The sequence below is a fragment of the Uloborus diversus genome, chromosome 1, assembly GCF_026930045.1.
Source record: "Uloborus diversus isolate 005 chromosome 1, Udiv.v.3.1, whole genome shotgun sequence".
Classification (NCBI taxonomy): Eukaryota; Metazoa; Arthropoda; class Arachnida; order Araneae; family Uloboridae; genus Uloborus; species Uloborus diversus.
In genome coordinates, this window is record NC_072731.1 from 118,959,913 (window position 1) to 118,986,147 (window position 26,235).

Below are 26,235 nucleotides of genomic sequence, written 5' to 3' on the forward strand. Positions count from 1 at the left end.
TTGTACTATGGAATAAATTGTAAAACAAAGCAGTGTGTATAAAGTACTAATAAAGTATTGAAATAGAGTTAAAAACTCAGCAAACAGCTGCTTCGGGGCTGTCAAATGCAAGCCATTTCATCAGTGCATAAAAGAATGAAAAGCTCACCAATGTAGACCAAATGACAAATGAATGAAAAATGGAATGAAACAGAGTAAATAAACATGGAAATCGGAAACATTGCGTCACAAAACAGCAACGACATCTTATTGCGGAAAACGTCACCCAAATAGAAAAAAGTTTTAGAAAAGATAAGATTTCCAAACAACAGGGAAAGGGGTCGTACTCGACAAATCATTAACTACTGAAGCACAATTTCTCTAGATATAATAGGATTCCCAAAAATCAAAATCATAAATCGAAGAACACCCATGAATAACCTTGGCAGAAGAAAAATCGAAAACATGATTGAAAGACCAACAGTGTTGTGCAATAGAGGAACTTTTTAAATCTTGTTTCTTGACATAATTTTCATGTTCTTTAACATGGAATTTAAGAGAACGTCGGGTCTGTCCTATGTATGTCAATTGACACTGACAACAAATACTACATAATAGTTTCTAACTCCATTTTAATACTTTATTTGTACCATGTTGCGTTGTTTTACAATTTATACGGGAAATGTTCTTCACTTTATCAAAATAATGGCACTTGTTTAAAAATGCAACAATAAAACTGTTGCTATTTTAAAGAACAAATTAATGTTAGTGGTAAAAACTTTTTGAAATAAGTTCAATAAAAAACAAAATAGAACAACAACTTAATATTTATATGATAAACACACACGAAAATTTAAAAAATACAAGTAACTTAAAACTTGAGCTATAAAATTTTCAGTTTTTTTGGTATCACTCTCCTAATTTTATTTTTACAAGAAAGATATCTTCTACAGCGATCACTTATATATATATATATATATATATATATATATATATATATATATATATATATATATATATATATATATATATATATAATTATATATATATATATATATATATATATATATATATATATATATAGGAATACTTTTGTGTATGTGTATCTCTATTTCCCAACTCTGTAAGGACATTGTAATCCTTAAAGAGGCTATTATTTTTTGTTCGGGGCAGGGGGGGGGGGGTTACTTATTGTAACTATTTCACCTTGTTTTAATTAAATTCCTTTTCCTTCTGGCTAAGCACAGATTTCTATTTTGTTCTAATTGTACAATATATTTCAATGAAAAATCTTTATTTTTGAGTAGGGAAATTTTCACTTGATTCTGATCCTTCGCTGCAAGTTCAATGAAATTGATTCACTTTAATTAAATATCATCGTCTGCTTTTTTGCATGATTAAATATAGTTTTTATTTTTATTGATTTTTTTTTGTTTTGTTTATTAATAATTTCAGATGATAAATCTAAACTTAGAGACATTTTATATTTTTTCTTTATTTATCCGCAATTTCTTCCAGATTTGATAGTTACATGTTATTATCTTATTTACTTAACTTTAAATGCTTTGCAATAGTGGTTTAGAATATATATCCCTTATCACTCCAAAATAGAACCTAATTTTCTATTTTGGAGTGATAAAGGAAATTTACATATGTTGTAGAGCTTTTTTTAAAAATACTTTCAAGCAAAAGCCGAACGTGCAGGTACAGCAAGTTAAGGGGAAAAAAAGAACAATCAAAAGTAGCATACATTAATAATAAACTTTTAACAAAATGAAAATTATTTATTACTTGCATAATATACCACAACAAATCATGCTTCGATTATAATAAAAAAATTTGAATAACGAGCATTTTCAAAATCTTAAAAAGTCGAGCATACCTTCACGACATCTTGAATCAAAGCCTTCCTCTACATTTTGGACAAACATATCTCTTTTCCACAACCTTGAATAGAAAAAAAAATTAGAAATCTAAGCAAAATACTTTGCACAAAAAGAATATTGCTTCAGTTATGAAAAATCTTATGAAGAAAGAAGGAGGCATATGTGCCCAAACATAAAGGAAAGATAAAAAACCTTTAATAAATTTACAAAAGCTAGTAAACTAAAATACATGGGGGAAAAAAAACTAAAATTTCGTATTGGAGCTTTAAATGCGCCATAGATACTTGCATTACTGAAAAAGTTAAGATAACACACACAGTAAAAAAAAAAAAAGTAATGCACATTTATTTTAATTTATCAGTTATGACTGTGACTACATGCTAAAAATAGCGAGAGGTCTCATGGACTTGCATTTATGTGTGTTTCATATTCTTCCGCTTTACTGTTCAAGAAAACAACTTCATTGGAAGATTAAATTTTCAGAACTTTTTCAAGACACAAAAATTGATTTTGCTTGAGTAATAGCAAAATAAACAAAAGTATCATTTTATAAGAGATGTGGAATAATATAAATACAGAATTCTTGGAAAGCAAGTCCATCAAAGGAGTAGTAAAATCTTTCAGTCAAAGAAACTTACCTTGTTCTTGAGCTGGTGCAGACACCTCGAGATTTGTCCCAAGCACAATAAGGATCTTGGAGGGCTATACATTCACTGAAAATCATGAAAAAGAATTATTGAATTATATATCATGATACTTTAATGTAATATATATACATAAATAAATAAATATATATCAGTAGCATACCTAGCACGTGTGTCACCCAGAGCAGTAATTTGTGGTGCCACCCCCCCCCCCCAAAAGAAAAGTGAAAAATGAATTTAAAAAAAAAACTTCTGTGGCATAGCAATAGTTTAACTTAGCAAAAATACAGAAAATTATAAATTAAATTAGTGAACGAGTTAAATGTAGAACTTGCCCTAAGCCTATATGAACTCTACATTTAAATCATTTTCTACTATTCAGTAAGTTACCGCCCTATAGCCAAGACCTAAGGGAGGAATACATAAAATACACTGCCAGCTCAGCCAATTCCAGCTGAGGACTGCAGTTTCGTGCTTATTAGCACTCATCAGACTGGCATAGGAGTGACTGAGCTGGAGGTGGGAAACCTCTTAAGGAAGCCAAGAGTGCCAAACAAACTGGTAGCGGAAGCTGCTGTACCCACGGACAAAATTTACTTTTCAATTTTTGCTGGTCTCTGGGAATGGATAATTGATGGGAAAAATTTTCTGGCAGAATCTATAGATTATCATCTATTTTTAGCAATTTTTCTCAGGGGAAAATTTCAAAGCTTTCAACCTCAAAATTTTTTTCTTAAAGGCCATCTTTTTTGTCCATGGGTACAACAACCCGTTCACCCCGCAGACAGGTGCCTTTGTGCCCATGGACATATAAAAAATAATATATAACTAGGGCTGAGGAACTCAATAACACTCAATACATTTTCATAAGCCATTTTATGCTGAAATACTTCAAACATCCATTAAAAATAACCTTAAATAAAATATGCAACCGAAATTAAACTTTAAAAATTAATTGAAGTTTTTTTCCCTTTTTTTAAATTTTCCTTAATCATCAACATAAGTGAATGCTTTAAAAAGGTTATTAGTCTTAAGAGAGTTAATGATGTTATGAATAATTAATATGTTCAAAAATAAAACAAAAAAAAACTAGATTCATGATAATATGGCTCTCTATGTACCTACATAATAACTTCAATTTATATGCAAATTGAAATCTTTAACTAAAATTAACCCATCACAAAAAACTCAGTTTAGATTAAATCAACAAAAATCTAGAAAAGTCGACTTCAAATGGAAACAGGTGGGATTGACGGTCTGAAGATCCTACAACAGGTGGGGGTTATTTCAACACCATATCTTCAAGCCCTACTTCAAATTCATCATTATTGTTAAAAGCAAATTTCGAACGTTGATGACAAGGCACCATTTTGAGGTACTTCACATCGTAAGAAGACTCAAGTGGGACCCAAGGAGACTGTAAATTGCTGTCCTTGGGTAAGCATGGTTGTGTGTCCTTGGGTACAAAGGTATGCCATTTTGGTTTTGCAAGGCAGTCACATCAACAGGACCAGTTTTACAACATTAAAAATCAGAAACAAAACCTTCAAGACATAGGGAATTATGACACTTACAACAAAAATGAATAATACAATACTCGACGGACGGGAAAAAAAAGAAATTGCTCATTATTTTTTGCTTAGATCCTACTAAAATCGAAAAAATGTGATAGAATCTTAAATGTTCGTTTGACGGGGTTGGAACTTTCTGGGGTAATGGAGAGGTCTGTGACACACACGACGAACACCAATTAGGATCCCTCTCGATGATACCCGGAATTTCCCGACCAACGTCCATAGGTTCAACCTTCTGTGGGTACAGCAGCTCCCCCTACTTAATACAGAATTAGCACTGACCAGACGAGTGACCGAAACAACCGTTGTTTCGGTCACTTGTCAGGTCAGTGCTAATTCTGTATTAGCTACCAGTTTGTTTGGCACTCTTGGCTTCTTTAAGAGGTTTCCCACCTCCAGCTCAGTCACTCCTATGCCAGGCTGATGGGTGCTAATAAGTACGAAACTGCAGTCCTCGGCTGGAATTGACTGAGCTGGCGGGGTATTTCTCATACATTTTCTATTGTTTTTTATTTACCTGTTTTTAATAAATATATAGATTTCATTCCTATCTGCATGTAATTATTATACACTTTTTCAGGCTCTTAAACATTTATCCGTGCTACGGGCTCATAGTTTTTTTTCTGCAGAATTGTTTTGCTTTTTTTGTTTTAATGCTTTGAAAAGTCGCACTTTGGAGCGAAGGAGTTAAGGAAGGAGGTGAGTCAAAGAAAAAAAAAAGTAAGGAGGCTGAGGTAGCCGTTGTAGGTAGCTGGCTACTCTTATAAGTTAAAATCCATCAATTTTTATCCATTCGTCTATCTTTGTATGTTACTTGAACTCTCCGAGAATGGCAGTGAGTTAAAGATTCCACCAGTTATCAAAAATTCAAAATTTTGTGAAGAACCTGGACTTTTCAGTCTCATTTTCATAGGGCCACAATTATAACGTATATTCGAGAGCGGCTGAGGTTGGAATCAGGTATGAAAAAATTCAAAGCTTTCCAAGAAGCCTATTTTGCCCAGTTTCATCTATGTAAGACTTTAATTAGTAGGTATATTAATTATTACTTCAATTGACTTTATTTTGAAACTTATAGCATTATTTTTGAACTTAAGCCACCACGGGCGGTTTAAGTTCAAAATTCAATACTTTGATTATTATTATCATTATTATCATTTTATAATATGTTACCTATTGTTGCTAAAAATTACATTTAGATATAGCTTATGATTTCATTCAGTATACTAGTTTCTAATTCTGGCACACTTTACACAATTTTGATAAAATTTTCAAAAGGTCCAACAAAAGGGCATGAGAAGGGGGCAAAAAGTTTTAGGTACGTTTTTTGGGCTTCTCAGGACTTAAATTTTTGACACTCCCGTGCTCTAGAATGAAAATGACTGTAGATGAGCTTCTCGGAGTCATTAACAAATAAAAACTGGGGGTGCATTTCTAATATTTTGAATATCTATTAAGTTAATTCGTATGGAAGAAATATTTACACTTACAAAAATTTATGAATCTCTGCAACAATTAAATCGTTAAAAACACTTATTGGAACAGGATTATTGTTAGAATTTTCTTACCCACAAGTTTTGGCATAAAGATCACAGCTGTATAATGGAACAGTTTTTATTTCTTCACGAGATACAACAACAAGTTTTGCTTCATAGGGAGTGTGGTACACCATTAGATTGGTGATGGGCTGATGCTGGAAAACTTGGAATTCCTCAATAACAATAGGAATTACTTTTCCATGTGTGGAGTCACTACCAGCATTGATGCACTTCAGAACTTTCCCATTATCTAAAATATATAAACATGAGCTAAATCAAAAAGCGTCTCATGTTGTTTTAAAACATCAAATCGAACATTAAATCAGTAGGGCCACTTTGGCCCATATCAGTGGTGCCCAACCTTTTTCTACTTGAGGGTGCACCTTATATTAAAATGATTCTTGCGGGTCAGGACACGTATAAAATTTCAAAATATTTACATTTTTCTAAATAACATGGGAAAATATAGACAAAGAAAGAAAATTAAAAAACCGATAACACTAGTCAACACCAAAAATGTATACTGCTCAAAAATAGCTATTTCCGAAGTATTTTGCCTCTCTTAACACAAAAATCACCATACAAAGTTGAGATTAGGTTTATCTTTCAAGATAGAAACAGCCCCCATGGTACTGACTGTCTTCTAAATTTCGATCCCAGGTTGGGATAAAAAATCTCACTACATAAAACTGCAATGGACTTCAAAAAGTTTAAATTTTAGGAAGAAAAATTCCTAAAATCAGCCTTTAGTAGATCCACCCATTTCTGCTCTCACCCATGCTCATTCTGCTGGGATAATGAAGAACTTCGTGAAAACTGATCAAAGACAGTTTTCCAAACCTTACTGGAAAATTTCTAAGATAGATTGAAGCTAAAGTTGAGAAGATAATTTTTAACGGCACTTCAAAATGCTCGCAATTATGAAAATCACTGGTTTTGAAGAAAAATTTGCAAGGGGAAAAAAAAACACCATGGATGCCTTTAAGGGTTTTATTACAAGTATTTCTAAGCAGCAAAGAAGACGACAACTAAAAACAGTTGGTCAAACAGTTGGGAAGTTCTGCAACCATTGATAAATGATGTGTCTCTGAAACTCTATTTTGTTTACTTCTTCCAGGATATTTTGCTTAAAAACTAAAGCTATATGAACAGTGAGAATGAGGAAAGGTTTCACAAAGATATCTTACAATGGAACGCAGATATCAGTCATTGGACTGAGTTAATGCTCAATAAATGCTGCTGAATTATAACAAGAGATGGTCCTTTTTTGACAAACAAAAACGAAAATGAAGCTTTACAGCAATAAGCCAAAAGCAACCACTGATTTCCGAAAAATAAGCATTTTTTAATAAAACAAGACCTATTTAATAACATTTATTGCACAAGATTTTTTCCCCTTTTAACATTACTTTTAAACCAGTGTGTAGTTTCTGTGTATATTTCTCCAGTGGGCTTTTATGTATCTTGAAAACAAGAGCTAATAAAAAAAATCCACTACCATATTTGTTTTTCTAGGCTCACAATTAGTAGGAACTGACTATTTAAAACCAGGATGCAAACAAAAAATTCTTTTTTGTTGACCAGTGTAGTTGCTGTTTTCATTACCATGCCATGGATTAGCTTCAGGTGTGGTAGGCTGGGCATCACTGGTCTACATTATTTCAACTAAGTCTCTTTATTTGATGAATAATATCAACTTGTTGGATGGGGTAAGGAAATGAGTATCAGGGCAATAAATGCCTTTGGAAGCTAAGGTAAAGATTCCAAAGTTAAAGCTTCAGAGAAACAGGATAACAGGCTAAGATAACATTAAAAAAAATTATTTCGTTCTCAAGATCAATAATGTTTATGGTTTTTGGTCCAGTGCAAGATGGAACTAAGACATCACATTTTCACTTCTAATCAGGAAACATTATTCATGGCCCTGTATGATTGTTTTGAAGCAAGAAAATTTTTCGGTTTAATTACCAAGCTTGGAATGTTGAAGGAAAGTTAGTCGAGACTTTTACAAACAAATTTTCAACTAATTATTTACATCAAGTTCATTAGATATTCAAGATGCAAGGAGTGAAACTAAGTAATTCTTCAAGCAAATTTATTAAGTACATACATATTTAACAAAAAGTTTTTATAATTTACTGTATAAATTTTGAACTCATTCAACTTACAAATTTTTTTATGGCTTTTCTTTAAACTAAAAGAAAGTTTTAAAAAGATGAAAAAATTTGGTTAATTGTACATTTGAGTCAAACAAATTTAACTAAAGTGATAAGACATGAAACAAATTTAACTAAAGTGATAAGACATGAAACAAATTTAAGAAAAAAGTTTTACAATTTAATTGTAAATTGAACTGTTAGTACTCTCCTGAAACAAATTTGCACCACATTTTACATTCCTGTATATTACTTTGACTCGGGGTCAGATCCATGCTTTTTCCAAGCCCTGTCACCCTCACCCATCATGCTTCAAGTTCTTGCATCAAATTTTAACAAAAAAAAAAAAGGGCACAGAAATAGGATAAGTTTGCGGCTTTCAGAAGTTGCAGCCCAGGGTAAGGGTCGAGGCTTGCTCCCCTCTAGATCAAGCTATGCGTAGATTATAACTCGGAATTCATTCTTTTCTGTTTATGATGCATAAGGATCATTCCATGCGAAATGAGCAAATCAGCTGTGGTTGACATGTCACAGATTTCAATGAAAATTTTTATTTAGGTAAACTATGCATATCTATGAGGAAATGCAAAGTATGAAAGTTTGAAAACTGTTTGTTGCTTTGTTATTGAAATTAGAAGTTGATGCTTACGCTAAGCCTAAATTTTCAGAGTTCATTGCTGCCAGTTTGTGACTCATTAACTCCATAAGTTATAAACGTACACTTAAAAAATTAATATTTTCGCATTCTATAAACAAATCTCTATTGAGAAAGAGCAAAGTAAAATTTACTCGGATCTTTTTTTGAATCTGAGATATTAACAAAGATTGAAATTTTGCCAATTTACTTCAGATTTTAAATCACTCTTCTAGTTCTTTTAATGAAAAAAAAAAAAAAAACAGTAAAAATGATTCAGATTGATAAACCATCTATAAGTAACTATCTGCTCTAATTTAGTAACTGTTTATGAATTTCTTTATGACGAAATTGTACTTAAACAAATCGAAAATTTCCAAAAATTTCATTTTTTCCTCTATTTTATATATTTTTTTTGAAAATGAGGGAATGCTCTAAATTTGCTCAATTTTTTTACATAATATATCGAAGTGTCTTTTAGATGCTACTAAATTTTAATCATTGGTATCAACATATTTTTGTTACTAGAGTAACTTGAACTAAGGTAAAATTTCATTAGTTATTTCGTTTTATTTTGTAAGTTTAGCAAAACTAACTATTTTTTTCGTGTTTCATTTTCTCAAAAGCATGTTTATGAAGTACATGCTGAAATGTACATTTTTTAAAATTGAAATAAATGTCAATTTTATTTGCTTTTGTATCATTTAGTCGTTTATCAAGTTCTTTGAATTTTCGCTATTTCACATAAGGGTCAATCCATACAGGTTCCACACAGTATAAACTTCTCATTCATGTCCAAATATTTCTAAGTTATCAAATTAAAATAATTATTTTTAAAATTACAATATGTTTTTTCGGTATAATGTATTATATAGGGCACAATATACGTAATTTAAGAAGGTGCCATGAAGTTTTTACACTTTTTATTTCTGTTTTAGTGTGTGAATTGACTAGCAAAATTGCTCAATTTCAAAGACCTGAATCTTTTATTACGAATCAAATACAAAAAACAATATGTATAACATGTATAGTACTTGAATAGAATATTCAATTGTCGAAGTTTTTTTTTTTTTTAAATTACATCCCCTTTTGGTTTGCAGGGTCTAAAAATGTCATTTTTGTCATTTTTTTTCCGATTTTTGAGGGGCTGTAATCTATAAAGGGTACACAAACACACAGCAACAGTTACATACTCTTTTTAGCATGGTTCCAGTGATTAGTTTTTGCCGTATTTTATTTTGTGCTTCCGTCCCCTACGTGAGTTATCCCCCTTTGAAATGAGTAAAATTTCTAAATTTGGTCTTGAACTAACCTGTTGCCATTATTTTAATTATTAACGTACAGCTACGTAACTCAGCATGTAAGACTATCAACTTATGCACTTTAACATCAAAGCGTTAAATTAACTGTCATAAATGTAATTCAAATAGATTTTGGCCAAAATGCAAAGGTCTAAAAGTCCCATTTTTGACTACGAAAATCACTTTTCATGACCTCCAAAAAATCAAAGTTGAGAGAAAAAATAAAAGAGGTTTTAAACATCTTTCATATACAGCTTTTAGGGATATGAATTTCCAAAAAATTAAAAAAGGTCGAGCGCAACCATCCGTCGAACATGTACGGATTGACCCATAAAACAGAAAGAAAATGCTATTTTTCTGAATTTTATTTCACGTTTGGAAATCAAAAACCAATTTCGAGTTTCTTCAAGCAAATAGTAGAAACACAGCTCTATATTCTTGAAAAATATTAAAGTTGTCTGAATTTTCCCTTATTTGAATTTTTGTATGTACGTGAAGGGGAAAACCATCATTTTACAAAATGTCACTAAGTTTAAAACTGATTTTGAAGACAAATGAGTTAAAATACAACTTCAAAAGTAAGGTATTTCTTTTATGATACTTAGCCCACTATTGGGTATTAATTTCATCAAAGCTAATGCATTCCTTAAAGATTGAGATTAAAAAATAAAATGCTTATTTATGAGAAAATTGGAAATATTTTCAGTTTTTGAGACTTGGTTAAAAGTTAACTGTAATAACTTGGAAAATTTTACTGATATCAGATTGATTACCCTACTCCATAGATTGCAAAAACATATAACTTTTATGTTTTCATTAAATAGTTAACAAGATACAAGCCTTCAAAAGTGCAACATTTAGCATTTATGAGAATACTGTTCAATTTGACCAATTTTCAATCGCATGTAACTATTTAAATAAAAAATTTTAAGCAAAAATATTTTTGATATTTTTATATAGGCATAAAAGGAACCTGTATACCAAATTTCATAAAAATCTGTTACCATGCGGCCACCACTTTTTTGCGAATTTTGCTGATTTTGCATGGGTAAACGTTTTATAGCACTGAAGAAAAAACATGTCTGTTTTTAATATACACAGTGATCAAAACATTAAATTTCAAATTTAAGTATTTAAAATATGACTTACCAGTTCCTACATATAATACATCATAATGCTTTTCATCTGCTGTTTGTATCTGCGGATCAACTGCTATCTGTGTGAAACGATACCTGAAAATAAAGGTATGAATGAAAAATTATAGTGATATTAAAACATTCAATAACTAAAATGTTACATAATAAAATGTGCTAAGGTGCTGTCTTTATAAGTTACTGTTTAAAATTTAATTACATAAATCAAAAGAGATAAAAAATTACTTCTTAATTTAATGATTTGCTGCCTTTAAATGTAGATCTAGACATTGGGTCATGTGGGCATTATGGGACTACCCCTCCCCTTTATCCAACCAAATATAGCATAAACTGCATTTTAGAGACTTAAACTTCAAGAAACTACTAAGGAAGATCCTAAGAATATCACACTTACACTTATGACCGCCTCCAAAACCAGAAGCTAGGTTTGCCTAGACTGCTCTTTTCCACATTGGTAATCACTGAAAAGCCATCCCAATCTTTGATAAAGTTTTTTAGAACAAGCATACTAAATCCAGGCCCATCATATTAATACATTAATATAGTTTCATTAAAAATTTGAAATTAAGTACAAGAAACCACAAGTAGCTTATTAACACTCAGGTAGTATTAATAACGCTAAAATAAAACACATAACCTCAAAAAATAATAGTACAAAACCATAAGTTTAAATTACATAAGATGCAAAATAATTTATCAAAAATGTTTTTATTTCTTTACAATAATCACTTTTCTTTTCAATGATTAAAAAAAAAAAGAACATTCATCTAAATGTTTCTAGCATTTAAAACATACCTTCCTTGCTTTTTTTTTTTGAACTACACATCATCTTTGTTATAATTGCATTAAGTATAATGAATGTCCGATTGCTGTGCAGAATGTACTTTGTAAAGTTAGAAATTTATGAGCGTGAGGCTCTAGAATGCATTACATTTCAATTTTCATTTGAAGTAAACTTCATTCAAAGCAAATCCTCATAACTGCAACTTCTTTTTAAAAAAAAAGAAACAGATTTTGAGTTTCTTTTCAGGACCACTGCTGTTTAAAAATGGGGAGCACTTGAATTGAAACAATTTCTTATGAAAAATAACCAAATAAAATAAAACAAGATTCATGACTTACTGAAAAACAGCATGTAAGGCTACTGGATGATTCCAGAAAGAAGGAACTGCTCTATCCATTAAGCTATTTCCCTCAATGAAGTTTACAGTTACTTCTGGCAATGTTCTGGAATCATTTACACACTGCAAAATAAAACCTCATTAGTGAAATTGAGAGATAAGGAAAAAATTATGAGGTAAGTTTTTATATTCAAAGAAATTTCAGTTGAACATTTAGAAGGAAAAAAAAGTAAGATTTAGGCATAAGTTCCAGGGGGGGGGGGTAAGTTTTTTGTTTTCTGGGCAACATAAGTTCAAATTATTTACCTAAGTTAAAGTCATCCCAAATATACTGGGGGTGACCCTTCCAAATATACATTGCCCTTCCATGCTGCCCCCCCCCTGTTTTAATCAATTAGTATTCACACAAATAAACTTATAAGCAATAAAATTTGCATATTGTTCCTGAAAAGCAGCTTTGATCCATGTGATATAAAGATTGAAATAATTTGTTAAAAGCAAAAAGTCATTCATTTTAATTTTGCCCCATTTTCTTTTGCAAAAATAAATAATTAAATATCTTTTTTTTTTTTTTTGGTAGAATATTGAGATTTCTTTTTAAGCAAAATTTTGAGCTCAAGCAGTGTGCAAAAATTTGGGTGACATTTCTCTGAAAGTAGACGAAAGGGGGTGGGGAGAATTGAAACAAATCAGAAGAGGGTCCCACCAAAGTTGCTTCCAATCGGGCCTATCAACCTCTAAGGCCGGCTCTGAAAAGAGGGATGGGCATGTAAGGTCCAAAACAAGGGAAGTTTTAAAACTGAAGTGGGCTTGTGACTAAGGCGCAATATTTTGCAGTAAATTACCGCCCTAACGCAGAAATACATAAAATACACCGCCAGCTCAATTATTCTATCGAAGACCGCAGTTTTGTGCTTTTTAGCACTCATCAGCCCAGAATAAGAAGTAACTGAGCTGGATGTGGAAAACCTCTTAAGGGAACCAAGAGAGTCAACTGAGCTGATGGTGTATTTCATGTAAGGTGGATTAATTTCAAAGTCTCAATTTTTTGAAGACAATATAAAGCAAGTTTTGATTTAGAAACATTATAATTGCTACACTGGCATAAATGAAACTCTACATATTTTTCTATTTTGAACACATAATTACAGTGGTATTTCTTCCATGAAATATGGCATCCGTGTTTTATTATGCTACTAGCGGTACCCTCACGGGTTTGCCCGTAGTAGAAATTAAAAAGTCATTTAGTTCCCCTGTATAGTTACAAATAATGGATGAGGAATTTCTTGCCATTTTGCTGTGTTCATTTGTTCGCCCACGATATGGTAATTTGATCATACAAGTTATGATAATTTACTCGACCACATTGTGATAATTTACTCGTCCACATTATGATAATTTGCTCGATAAAATGTTCTTAAAATTGGAATAGAAAAAGAACAAAATCAAATTTTGGAAAAAAATCGCTTTGAGATGCTCACCCCGATGCCATGAACTAATTTTGTGCCAAATTTCATAAAAATCAGCCAAACCGTCTAGGCACTATGCGCGTAACAGATATACAGAAATCTAGACATCCAGAGACAGACTTTCAGCTTTATTATCAGTAAAGATTATTGTAATTGAATTTGTATACCACTTGTACAGAAAAAAAAATCAATGTTATCATAAGTTTGGCATAGATCTTATATACTGCTGCTTGATTTAACACTAACTTCATGGAGGATATTTTTATTACCTGCCCTGGACGAGGCTCCGGCACTTTAGTGCTAGCCACTGGAAGCCAGTTGGCATTGATGTCATCTTGACCCTTAAACGGGCCATTGAAAGCAAGGAGGACATCTTCCAGGCTGAAGGCACATACTGCAGAGCCACTGATGCTGTTCCTAAAGAAAAATTAAACCATTACGAATTTTCATTAAAAACATTGAATAATGAAACATGCTTTAACACTCAACTGTTAATTTCTTGATTTTCCACTTCTTAAAATCCCCCTTTCTAGACCTCAAGCTACAAGTCAATAACTGGGAGGGGAGCACTAGCTTGAAAGTTATAGCTTAGCAGTGTTAGTCAACAATAATATACAGTAATCACTTTTGGGACAAATACAATGATAATAACAACCGACTGATAACAATAACTGAAAAGAATCCAGGAGACACAGAGTTGGTTTTTTTTTAAAATTAAGATTTTATTTTTGCAACCGTAAATTGAAATTAAAACGACTCAACTAAACACGATTTTAAATTATAAATTACTAAATTAGCAAAATGCAAATATCTTAATCATAAAAGGGAAAACTAAAATATGCAATTTTGAAACACATGGTAATAGGTGATATAAAATATGACCGTTTACTCGCGCATCCTCTTCCCTTACATTTGTAGACCACAGTTTCAAAGCAGATTCAATTATCAGCATGGTTTCACTTGTTTAAGTTTTCATTTAGCTCATCGCTTTGTTTCCAATCTCGTCTCGATTCTTTAGGAACTTACAAAGTAATGTCTGAGAAATTTTTAGTTCTGTTGCATTTCTTTGACTCAACATGGGTAAATTGTGGAAGCGTTTTAAAATGTTAATTTTCTCCCTGACAGTTAAATCACGGCGCTCTTCCTTCCGGAATCTACATTAATTCTAAGTAGGAGGAGCTTACCACCTGCAACCATGCGAATTTGAAAACAATTTCAACAATTTGAAAGCTTATGAAAAAAAACGATAACAATAAACGAAGACACTGATTACAATATCCGATTTTTACAATATCCGACCAAGTGTCTCTGAACTTCGTGATTCTGATAATATTAAGCGAATGATAACATAAACCGTGATCACATTAAGCGGCACCTACTGTAATTTTTATCAGATTTAGTCTAATAGAAATGGTGGCTCTTTTTTGACCATCAAATTCTCAATAGGTTACACTAGTAACACAGTTACACTAAGTAAAACACGTCAATACATTTCACACATTCAAATAGAATTAAATATTTCTCCCATTGCACACTCACTTTTTCCACCTGATAAATTTAAACTTATATTATTAAATAGAACAAATGCTAGCTTAAAACAAGAAAATTAGATATTTTTTGGTAGCTCAGATTACTTTTTTTCCCTAACGATTTGCATAGCACAGTCTTTTATTTAAATCAAGAATTTATTTATATTTAAAAAATTAGTTTCAAAAACATGTTGCTTACAAGAAGGAAAATGGTATAATAGTTATTAAAATAAAGGAATCCCTTCCCCCACAATTATAAAAAGAAAAAAAAAACATTACTTACGGTGGAGTGGTAAATACAGCATATATTAATTGAGCCTCTTTGCCACCATACTTTCCAGTAACTACATTTGTCGTTGATTCTAAAATGGTTAAATAAATGAAGTACATAAAAATTAATTATTCCATAAACACACAGAGTAAAGGAAAATGAAAGACAATGTTATAAAATATGTGCTGCTTTTTCTTAGCCATTTTGGAGGAACTAATTATGGGTTCAAGCAGAAAATGGATCTTTTCTTCTTTAGAATTGCTTGGGCATATTGCTTAAATAATTATTATTAGTTTTTAATTTATTTACAAAAATATTCATGATACATAATCTATTTTATCTTTTATACTTCTTCATCAAATCTGAACTTCAAGTCTAGACTAACGTGAGTGCAAAAATGCATAGGCGGATTTAGGACTGAGTTCCTGGGGGGGGGGGGGGGGGGGCAGGATTTTTTTTTTTTGAGCAATATTTTTACTGCTCCCCACCCACTCCCATGTTTTTGTCTGTTTCCTGTGATGCATAAGTCCATGCTTTACTTTTTTGTGTGTCGTTTTCATAGAGGGAGCAGGTATCAAGAGAGTGACGCAGGGCTCCCTTTTAAGTGGGAAATAGAGTATCTCCAATTTTAGGGGGCCGGGAGGTTCTTCCCCGAAGGAAATTTTTTAAAATGGATATAAAATTCTGCATTTTGAAAGGTTAATTTGGATAGACGTAGAAATTGATAACTAGATTAAACAGTTGTACAGCATTGTTCAAACTTTGTAAGAAACAGCCATTTTAAGTTTGAAAGAAAAAATAAACTATAGATTTATCATTACAACAACCTTTTTTTAATTATAAGTAGTGCAGAAAACGAAAAGGAATCGAGGTAGCGTATCATTTTTTCCCCCTGGCTTAACAGATTAACAATATGCAGTAGAAGTAATTGGAGCCCACTTTGCTTAGGATTTTCAAAGACTTATCTAATTATTTTCAAGGACTATAAATAAAATTATTTAACGCACTTCATTTGTACTTTCCAGTCTCTGATATTTTAGTACTTGATTGTAAATTTTTACAGTCCTGTACTAACTTTGTAAGAAATAGCTATTTTAAATTTAAAAGAAAAAAGAAACCATAGATTTCTCATAACTTTTCTTCAGTTGCAAGTGGGGCAGAAAACGAAAAGAAATAGAAGTAGTGTGTATTTTGTTCCGTGCTAAACAGATAGACAATATGCAGAAGAAGTAAGATAAAAGCAATCAATACAAAAGAATTTCCACTGCAATCTGGATTGAATAAATAGCAAGATATGACATATATGAGCCACAAAAATTTATTTCAAATAATATGTTACAAACTTGAGAACCATATTTTTTACATTTTTAATACAGGATGTGGCAAAGAGCTGAATTTGACATATTTTGACATTCCTCCCCCTCTACCATTTGTTAGAAATTTTAAAATTTAAGGTTTGTAGCCAAACGTTTCCAAATATTCAAGGTTTTCATGCAACTTCCATTTTTTAAGGAACGAGTCATGAATTTTTTTTGGGAGTTAGGGATTCGCTTCAAATTAGGGGCCCTAAGCAATAGCTTGTTTATCTTATAGGAAAATTCGGCCCTGTTTGTAATTCCCTCTTACCTGAAGATTTTTGCTTGATTTTTTGTAATTTTTACGAAAATTCGTCAGTTTTTACAGTTAAAGGATTTTTACGATTTTACCAATCTTTGTTAGGTTTTTATAGATTTGTATAAAATTTCAGTAAATTTTTCCAAAACTTTTGATGACTCAATTATTTAGATTTCAATAATGACAAGGACTGACTCACTTAGACTTAGATGATTATGACTTACCTTACTTTTTAAACAGTATTTATAAAGTAAGTAAAATTGTACTCTCCCTCTAAGTAAAAAGATTCATAACACTCAGATAACTGAAATTTATTCAGTTTGCGATATTTTTTTCTCTCTCTCTCTTAAAAAAAATTCTAATTTGTTAAAATAATCGTCAATTATTATAAGTGTTGCAGCTTAATGTATAGCTCCTTTAGCCTATATTTTCATTCATATACTTGCCCAAATGGTTTTCAGTCCAAGATAGTAAATTTAGACACATTTTCAGCACCCCAGTGACAGTTGTACTATTTGTATTTAATGTTCTTTTTTTTTTCCTTTCTCCTATCAGAAAAGGACATTCGCTTTTCTCTTCATTTTCATTGAACTATTCAAAAAAGAAAAAGTCAAGATTTTTTTTGTTTTAAGACTTTGGAAGATGTGTTGTTACTATATAAAGTCCTCCCAAAACTGGGAGGCATTGCCCCCTATGCCCCCCCTATAAATCCACCCATACCCTTTTGAACTATTCAAAAACGAAAAAAATTTTTTTTTTTTAGTTTTTGGAAGATGTGTTGTTACTACATAGTCCTCCCGAAATTGGGAGGGCATTGCCCCCCTCTGCCATCCATAAATCCGCCCATGCAAAAATGGCGATTTTCAGGTTATTACTGTATTTAATGTAGAATCTTTTCCACATTGAACCTTAACAACGTAATTCTGTAAAAAAGAATATCTTCACAAATATTTACCATTTTTATAAAAGTGTGAATCTCAACCATTGTATACACCAGAGAAATGTTTTTACGCTTTCCTGAAAAGCAGGATAAAGTGACTTTTGTTAGCCTGGCTTATTACCATCACTATTGGGTTGCTTTTCAACAAATGGCAGAAATGCCATGGATGAGCATAGGCTGTTGAAAAAAACAAAACAAAAACAGTAACGTACTTATTTATATGATGAAACTACCTCAAGTTGGGGCATTCTCAGCCACAGTAGAATGATACTTCCTCCAAGATGGAAAAAAAAAGAGCAAATTGGTTAGTTTACTTGATAAAGCAGTGCAACTATTCTGGATTCAACATATTTCTCCTTCCCCTATTTCACTCTACACCTGAATAGGATAGCTACGCAGTTTGCCTTTGCTTGATTCAAGAAGCAGCGTCAACTCTTTACCTGTGTAGATAATATGTTTTCCCCCCATTAAAGCTTAATACTTGATTTTCATTATCACTTAGTATCAAGGACACCCATATACAAAATTTTAAGGGGGGCTCAGATATTTTCTCCATGGTTTAGCAGGATATTTTCCCCATAGAAACTGATTTCAGTACAGATTAGAGATATTAAAATTTGACATTTTTAAAAACTTATTCATTAATTGCTTGAGAAGAAATGTTTTAACATTTTTGCAAAGAAAAAAGTACTAAAAGCAAGGAAGTTCTAATTTCAAAAGGGTCTTGAGCCCCCCTTGGTTTCCCCCATATGGGCACCTTTGCTTAGTGTATTTGTGTATGCAGTAGATTCTCATTTGATATTGATTTACGCATCACGAAAATGGCATGCAAATTGAAACTGTGTAAATTAAGACTAGAAGCACTGTTAAAATAGGGGTTGAGTTCCATAGGTGAAAAATATTTCATTCTAGTGATAGATGAATATTATGATACATATGCACAACGTGCATAAAGAAAATATGAATTAACTTAGTGTTTACAAGAAAGAGCCTGGTATGAGTCTTTCACAGTCAATTATTGTTTTTCTCGGTAGTTCTTTGTAAGGACGTGGTGGTCTGATCGGTAAGGCATCAGACTCCTAGAGGGAGGGCCCCAGGTTTATTAAATGGTGGTTGGTGCACCCTAAATGTTTTTGTGGTCACAAAACTGTCCAAATTTTCTTTCCAAATTCCTACCTCTGGGGGGGGGGACTGAAAGGTTACTTGGCTTCTAATCTACATAGAAATGAAAAACAAAACAGAAACAGCACTCTCTTTACAGCTCAATCCAACCAGTTAAACCATACATAGTGGTAGGTATGGGGGACCTTGGAGTGCAGTTCTTTGTAGGGTATTAACGTATCCATGCTCACTTGCATGAAGGGATCTTCATTCACTAACAAATCAGAAAGACCATTTGCTATTGTCTAAGAATGGCTCAAGATTTTCAATGCAAAAATTTTTGGTTGTGTCTCATTGATGTTGGTATCTTTATTGGTTTCTTCCTCATTGGTTTCTTCCTCATCAAAAAATTCTTCTTCCAGTGAGTTCTGTATAGTGTGAGTTTAATAACTTTTCTTCTGAAAAAGCTCTGGAACCAATCCAAAAAATATCTCCAGTGGTCCAAGCTAGCTTATTAGTACACCAAAATGCAGTTTATTGCATGTTATCTGCAATCTCAGAAGTACGGATTTTGAAAGAGGGGATAATCCCTGAGGGGATTTTCTGTTTACAAGTCTGCATCTGGATAAAAAACAAAGCTCATTCCCACAAATCAAAACAAAGATGTCACATTGTAAGCAATGTTTTATCAAATCGGCATAAAATGAGGATCTACTGTACATAAAATATCAAATGATGAATGTAATTTCAAAACATAATTTTTACTTACGAATTTCATTAAAATAAAATGGAAATTCTCCAGGCATAGAACAGTTTAATCTGGCTTTCAAAAATGAAGTCCATCTGTTTCGAAATTTGTGTGGTCCCCCTTTGTCTTTAGTGCAAACTCTTGCTACTCTAGAGTACACAGTCTGTGAAGGGAAAAATCGCATTAAAAATACAGAGAAATGAAGTGTAAGTTAAATGATAAAATCACTACTATTATTTACAAAGGAAAAAAAATCACACAAATATATATATATACGGTGCTTCTCAGGGGTGCCTATCTCTTCCAAGAGTAATGCCCCAACCCTTTCAAACACTATGGATCAACCACAAAGAAAGAGAAGAAAAATGTCTCAAAACAGATTGATTTTATGCTGTAGTAAAATTAATGTAACTAATATCAATGAAATCTGCTTTTTAAATTCGTGCAGCCTTATTGCTCCCTTTTTCCAAAGATAAATTTTAACTTCCATGCAGACATTACATTAAAATGCTACAATTTTTTTTAGCCCTTAGCAGTGGACTAAACTCGAGAAAACTTTTAAGGTTTTTGTGTGCTGTTCCTGAGACATTTTCAGAAATTTTGCTCCTTCCATCAATTGAATCCCCCAACTCTCTGGGCCTTGTTTTTTTTTGCTAACTTCCTCAACTTTTATAGATCTACAAGCTATATCTATATGCAAGTTTAAAACTCACCTTTCCACAGTTGATGTACTCTACTGCAGTTTCACGAAAGAAAAAGTAAACAAATTCATCGTGGTGCACAGAACTAACAAAATTGGGTGCTGAAAATAATTTCAGAAATCCATTAGTCAAATCAGAAAACATTTTTTATGTTTCTTGAATTTTCATAGTTGCACTACTAAATGATTACCATTTAGGTGCTTCCAGTTAAACTGTTCCGTCCTCAATGGCTCTCGATATATCAAAGGATCAGCTCCAGTGAATTGGGCTACAGTTGCGACATACAGATCGCCATCTACAAATAAGACATAAATGTTTTTTTTTTCAAGAAAAACCAGAGTACAATGGTATGCAAAAATTATACTTACTTTGTAAAAATAATAGTAGCAATAATAATAGTGAAAACAAATATAACTGAGCGATTAAAATCAGTTTTAAAAAGTAGAAATTTTTCATTTTATTATTTCATGAATACTAATATCATTAACTCAATCTAAAAATTAAATAAAACTTTAACTTAAAACAATCTCATGAGAAGATTTCTACCTGATCTCTAATTCAACCACAGCATCACTGTCAACTACTACATTAAGGCTATGGAAGTAACCTAGGGATGGTGCAATTAAGCTATAACCCATCTAATATAACACCATTCATTACTAAAGAAAAGGCTAGAAAGTAAAGGCAAAAAACTAGAGACGTGACTCTAAATTCATTGGTTTGAAAAAAAAAAAAAAAGATTGAATAATGCATTTTCTTCAGGGGATTGTTTAATCTGTAGGTAAGAGCAAAACTGAGTCAGGGGGTATCATATGATTTATTTGCCCAAATTAATTAGAATAAATGATTGCGATAAGTATTTTTGAAGAACAAGAGCTCAATATTTCAAATTATTCAAATCTTAGATTAAATTTGAAATAAGGAAACATTTTCTATTAGAGCTTTGGAATAATTTGGCAAAATCTGGTTACTTCGGAGAGTGAAAAGTTTTAAGAGGGCACTCATTGATCTGCAGGATTAGCTAGATAGCTAGTTGGTTCAAGAGCATGCTGTTGGTAGTCTCCTTATTGTTTATGTTGTATTTGAAATCAGAAAGAACATACAAGGTCTTGGAATGGACAAGCCCATGATACTTTGCTGATGCACCTCAAAATTCATTACATTTACATGAAAATATTAATCTCATAAAAGTGACCCAAAATATATTTGCAATGAAGTTTAATTTTCAACAGGGACACAGCCAGAAAAAAAAAGGGTACAATTATGGTTAAAAAAAAAAAAAAAAAAAAAAAAAAAAAAAAAAAAAAAAGAAGATGATGATGCTATTTTATCAATAACAAGAGAACCGAAAATGAGACACTTTTCCAAAAATTTAAACTAAAGACTAAATTTGAGAATTGAAAACTGCTGTTTAATTATACAATGCATTCAACTTTATTTATAAAGAATTATAAAAAAAAAAACCTTAAGTGAAGACTAACAACAGGCTCTGTTCCCAGCTAGGTCAGTATTAGTAATTAGTTTTAGACACTAAATTACACAAAACTATGTAAATAACAATTCATTTGTTTAAACAAATATACCACTAAGGGACAATCCACAAATGATGTCACACTTTTTTTCACTACAATTGGTCCCGCCTCTCCCTTATGTCATGCTATTCGTCATAAGCATATTCTGAAAAAGAAGTGTGAATGTATTTATATGTTTTCATTTCGAAAATTTTGTCAAAAGGAAAATTACAAACAAAAAGAATGTATTTCTACTGTAACTTTTCTTTGATAGTCACTCTCTAACCAATGCTTTAATAACTTAAACTGAGGCTGAAATATCTACAGGGCCCTTGTCAACTGGTAAACCACATCTGTGTTAGGTACGGGGAACCCTGGGGTGTAATGCAATGTAATGTCCCACTTTTTGTTACCTCCCCTCCCCCTGTTTTCACAAACTGTCACCATTTCATGAACCCACCCTCCCTCTCAAGGTGTGACATCATTTGTAAACAGCCCCTAAGCAAGATAACTAAACATGTTGTCATGCAATATACATTTTTATATCAGCTCAAACTGTTTGTACTATTGGTAGTAAGAAAATAAAAGCACATGAAATTTATCATAAAATACATCAATTTTGCATTGTGATTTTTCAATCCAAAAATAACCAACAAACCAAAATTATTAGTCAGCACACATTTATTAAACTATACAATTTCCACAATTTTTTGTTCTTTAACAATTATAATGCAATGCATCTAGATCTTGACCAGGGCAGGAGGAAAGGAGTTCAAAGGTCAATTAACCTCACAAGGAAGAAAAACGTTGTTGTAAAAACACTTGTACAAAAACAATTTTTTTTTTTTTTTGGTATAACGATAGAAATACACAAAGAGGTGTAAGGGCAAAACTTCCAATTTTAGCTTTTGGAGGGGTTAACTTTTTCTGACAAATCTCATATACCTACTTTGTGCCTTAGTAGTTACATAGGTTTCAAAATATGCTGAGAAACTCTGCTCTATTGGAAATCATATAAAAGCTCAAAAGGCACATGGGCAATTTTAGCATAAAACATAACCACACATAAATTGAAAAGCGAGAAGCAGAATCCAAACAAATAGACAGTAGTCTATTACCCCGATTATGAAAAAATAGCTTTCCATTCAAAAGAAGAGTTTAGATTCCCTCTTCTAAGTTTGTGCTGATGAAAATGATTCAAAGAGAAATATAATAGCATTTCATGATAATGTTCCATAAATAATAAAAGTTTAAAACAAGTGACATTAGTAAAGAAAACCAGTTTAGAACATCACACTACCTGTTCTTTCTTTTATTGATCCTAGAGTAGTTGGCATGGCAAAAGAAATATAATTTTTTATAAAGCAAAGCAAGATCTGATTACATATTCACTTAAGCAAATGAAGAAATTGAAATGAATTAGGATAAGAAATACATAAGTAGATACTAAGTCAGAGAGTTTCAAAGAGTAGCAGAATGGCATCAAGTAATAGCATAGATGCAAAGAAAATACACTCAATCTCATCTATCTATATGCATGAAAATAATAATAAGAATTATTTATTAATCAACTAATAAATAAAATAAAAATAGATGTATTTAAAGAATAAAATGGGAATTTCTTTTGAAAATTACTGCTTGAAATTTTATTTAAATGATTTCCAGGTTCTTTAAAAGCACAAAATCAAATTATTTCAAACATCATGCATACATTCTAAAAATTTGTTTTAAAAACCTCAATTCCTTTAAAGACATAATTTTAACACCATTGGATTATTGATTCTATCAATACAATTGTAGCAGTTTATTTATTCTTTCTTTCCCCATTGTAGCATTTGTACAAGAATATTTGCTAGTTCTCTCCCCTCAGAATAAATTTGTACAGTAGAAGATCTTTATTTCACCAATCAGTGAAACACCATAATTCTCCATAAAATCTGCTATATCCAACGCTCCCTAAATTCTAAATACTTCTATATGCCTCAAAAAGTACTTCCGTCAATCGCCTGCGCTGACTTTTGGTACACCTTTCAACGCTACCTGGCGGCAGTACAATAATAGTCAGGGGTCTGGCCAGAGCAAATTTGGGTCCGTTAACGGACTCTTCACAAAAATCTGATCAACCAAAACGGACCTTTCACAAAATCCCTATCAACCAAAACGGACCCTTCACAAAATTCTGATAAACAAAAACGGATCTTTCACAAATTGTTTACTGAAAGAGCAAATCTCAAATTAAAATAATACAGCATATTTCCTGTATAAAAACGATAATGTTTGGAACCTTTTTTAAAGTTAAATTAGAGGAATCAACTTGTACAAAATCAGCTAATTTTGCAAAAGAAAAAAATATCGGCACTCTTGTGATGCTTCTGCAAGCCATAAATAATCACAACTGCCAATAAATATAATGCCTGTTGTTGGTTTCTTTGAATGAAATTAACAGCTGAAAGTCAGTTTGGTTTATAATTTTGCTTGTTTGTTTTATGCAGCGATGTTGTTGTAAACTTCTTTGAAAAAGGGTCAACATTCTCTGAATAGGCGTAGTAAGCACTTTTCTCCCCACTCATGATTTAATCTTCAATAATGTACAGTGAAAGGAACTTAGAACTGAAAAGGATAGTAGGGGTGGGGAGGGGTGATGTGATCGCTTCAGATAGGGTTACAAAATTCAAACTTATCGCCACTGCCACTTTGCATCTGGTGGTGGGATGTTTAACTGTTTATCGCCACTTAGTGTCTGGTGGTGCAATGTCAAACTGTTATTTTGGGAGAAAGTTATATGGGTTTGGTTTTTCGATGCTAAAAAGCATAATTAACTTTAAATAAACTTTTATTTACCGTTTTTTTTTTTTTCTATAGATGCCTTTTTGAAAAACGCAATCTTTTTACATCCGATATGAGAATCATATTTTGTTCTTTTTTTCAAGCCAGTAACTACGCTTTATTAGGATGAAAATAAATGAAAAATCTCTTTATTTTTGCAACAAAGTTTATTTCAAGTTTTTAAAGTGGAATTCTATTTTCTTTTATGAGTCAAACATTAAAATGTGGAATTGATGGTTTATTTTTTATTTTATTTATTTATTTATTTTTCCTTCAACTCTGTCCAGATATTAATGATATGTTTATCATAGGACTCTAAAATGCAATTCAAAAATAATTTTATCAAAAAAAAATATTTTACAAGCCGTTTTTATACTTTTAATGCCTTCACTTTAAAGATTGCAATCTCTTTGCATCCGCTGTGGAAATCTGATTTTTCGAATTTTTGATGTTTAGTACGCTTAGTTAAGAGGTAAACAAATAAAATATTTTTTTATTTTTGTAAAAATCACACAGTTTATAAGGTTTAAACGAAACTTTGCTCTTAAACAGTGTCTTGGGTTAAAAAGTTAAATGCTGAACCCCTGCCTGATTTTTTTTTTCTTACAGTTATTTTAAATACTATACAAATAACATTTCTAGTATAATTTAACATGATGTAGAATGGTAGATAAATATTGATACTTGAGGGGTGCCCATCTTCCAGGGAGTGATGCCTCCCCCCCTCTCCCCAAATACTAGATAAACACTCAAGAATGATATTCTTAACAGAAAAGAGAGAAAACACTCAACTTAAAGTGTCAGTGATTCAGTTTCCACCATCTCAAAAGTCTAAACTTATGTTTTTACAAAAATTTTTTTTTTTTTTTTTGCAAAATTATTTGATTTTTCACAAAATTACTTGATTTTTCACAAAAAACTGACCCTGTGAAAAATCCTGGACAGACCCCTGATAGTGTTGCTATGGTGGTAGATCCAAACAAGTCAAATCAAACTTTTCATTGGTTAATTTCAAAATTTAAATTTAGAAATTATCCAATTGTGTTCTTTGCTATTAATTTCTAAAACCTTCCGATAGGAAGCAGTGTCAGGTGTATCAAAATTTTTTTATCCTTGTTCTTCAATTCGGGATCACTTTTGCTCCATGTTAAAAGCGAGAAAGCGACATTCATTTAGCACTAAGGGGGAGGTTGCTATTTCTCAGAAGCAAACAGTGAGTTGTGCAGCGAAAAAAGTCCCTGTAGTCTGCATAGCAGAAATTACAGCACTCTTAAGCAAATTAAGCTATAAAAGTTTTTTATTCTTTCATTTTAAATAAAAGATTTTGAAGGAATAATATATTTATTATGAGAAAAAAGTCATACCAGAATAACTTAGTAACTGCAGCAAGCAAACTAGTTACTAAGCAACTTAACTGATTCACAAACTGCCTTTCCTACCATTAACAGGATAAAGGACTTATGATTGTGTAGTATATTCATTTTTAAATGATAATGAGCAGGGTCAGACAACAACAGTTAACTGGTCCATTACAAAAT

General features: G+C 31.8%; 1 protein-coding gene across 1 annotated transcript in view; it reads right to left on the reverse strand.

Annotated features, from left to right (window-relative positions):
• LOC129231766 (semaphorin-1A-like) overlaps positions 1–26,235 on the reverse strand; it is a 51,283-nt gene that overhangs the window by 11,997 nt on the left and 13,051 nt on the right. The window contains 10 exon segments of the mRNA XM_054866134.1: positions 1,862–1,929; positions 2,492–2,578; positions 5,652–5,871; positions 10,862–10,944; positions 11,989–12,110; positions 13,726–13,873; positions 15,269–15,347; positions 19,681–19,822; positions 20,373–20,461; positions 20,551–20,655. Coding sequence (XP_054722109.1) covers positions 1,862–1,929; positions 2,492–2,578; positions 5,652–5,871; positions 10,862–10,944; positions 11,989–12,110; positions 13,726–13,873; positions 15,269–15,347; positions 19,681–19,822; positions 20,373–20,461; positions 20,551–20,655 — 1,143 coding nt within the window.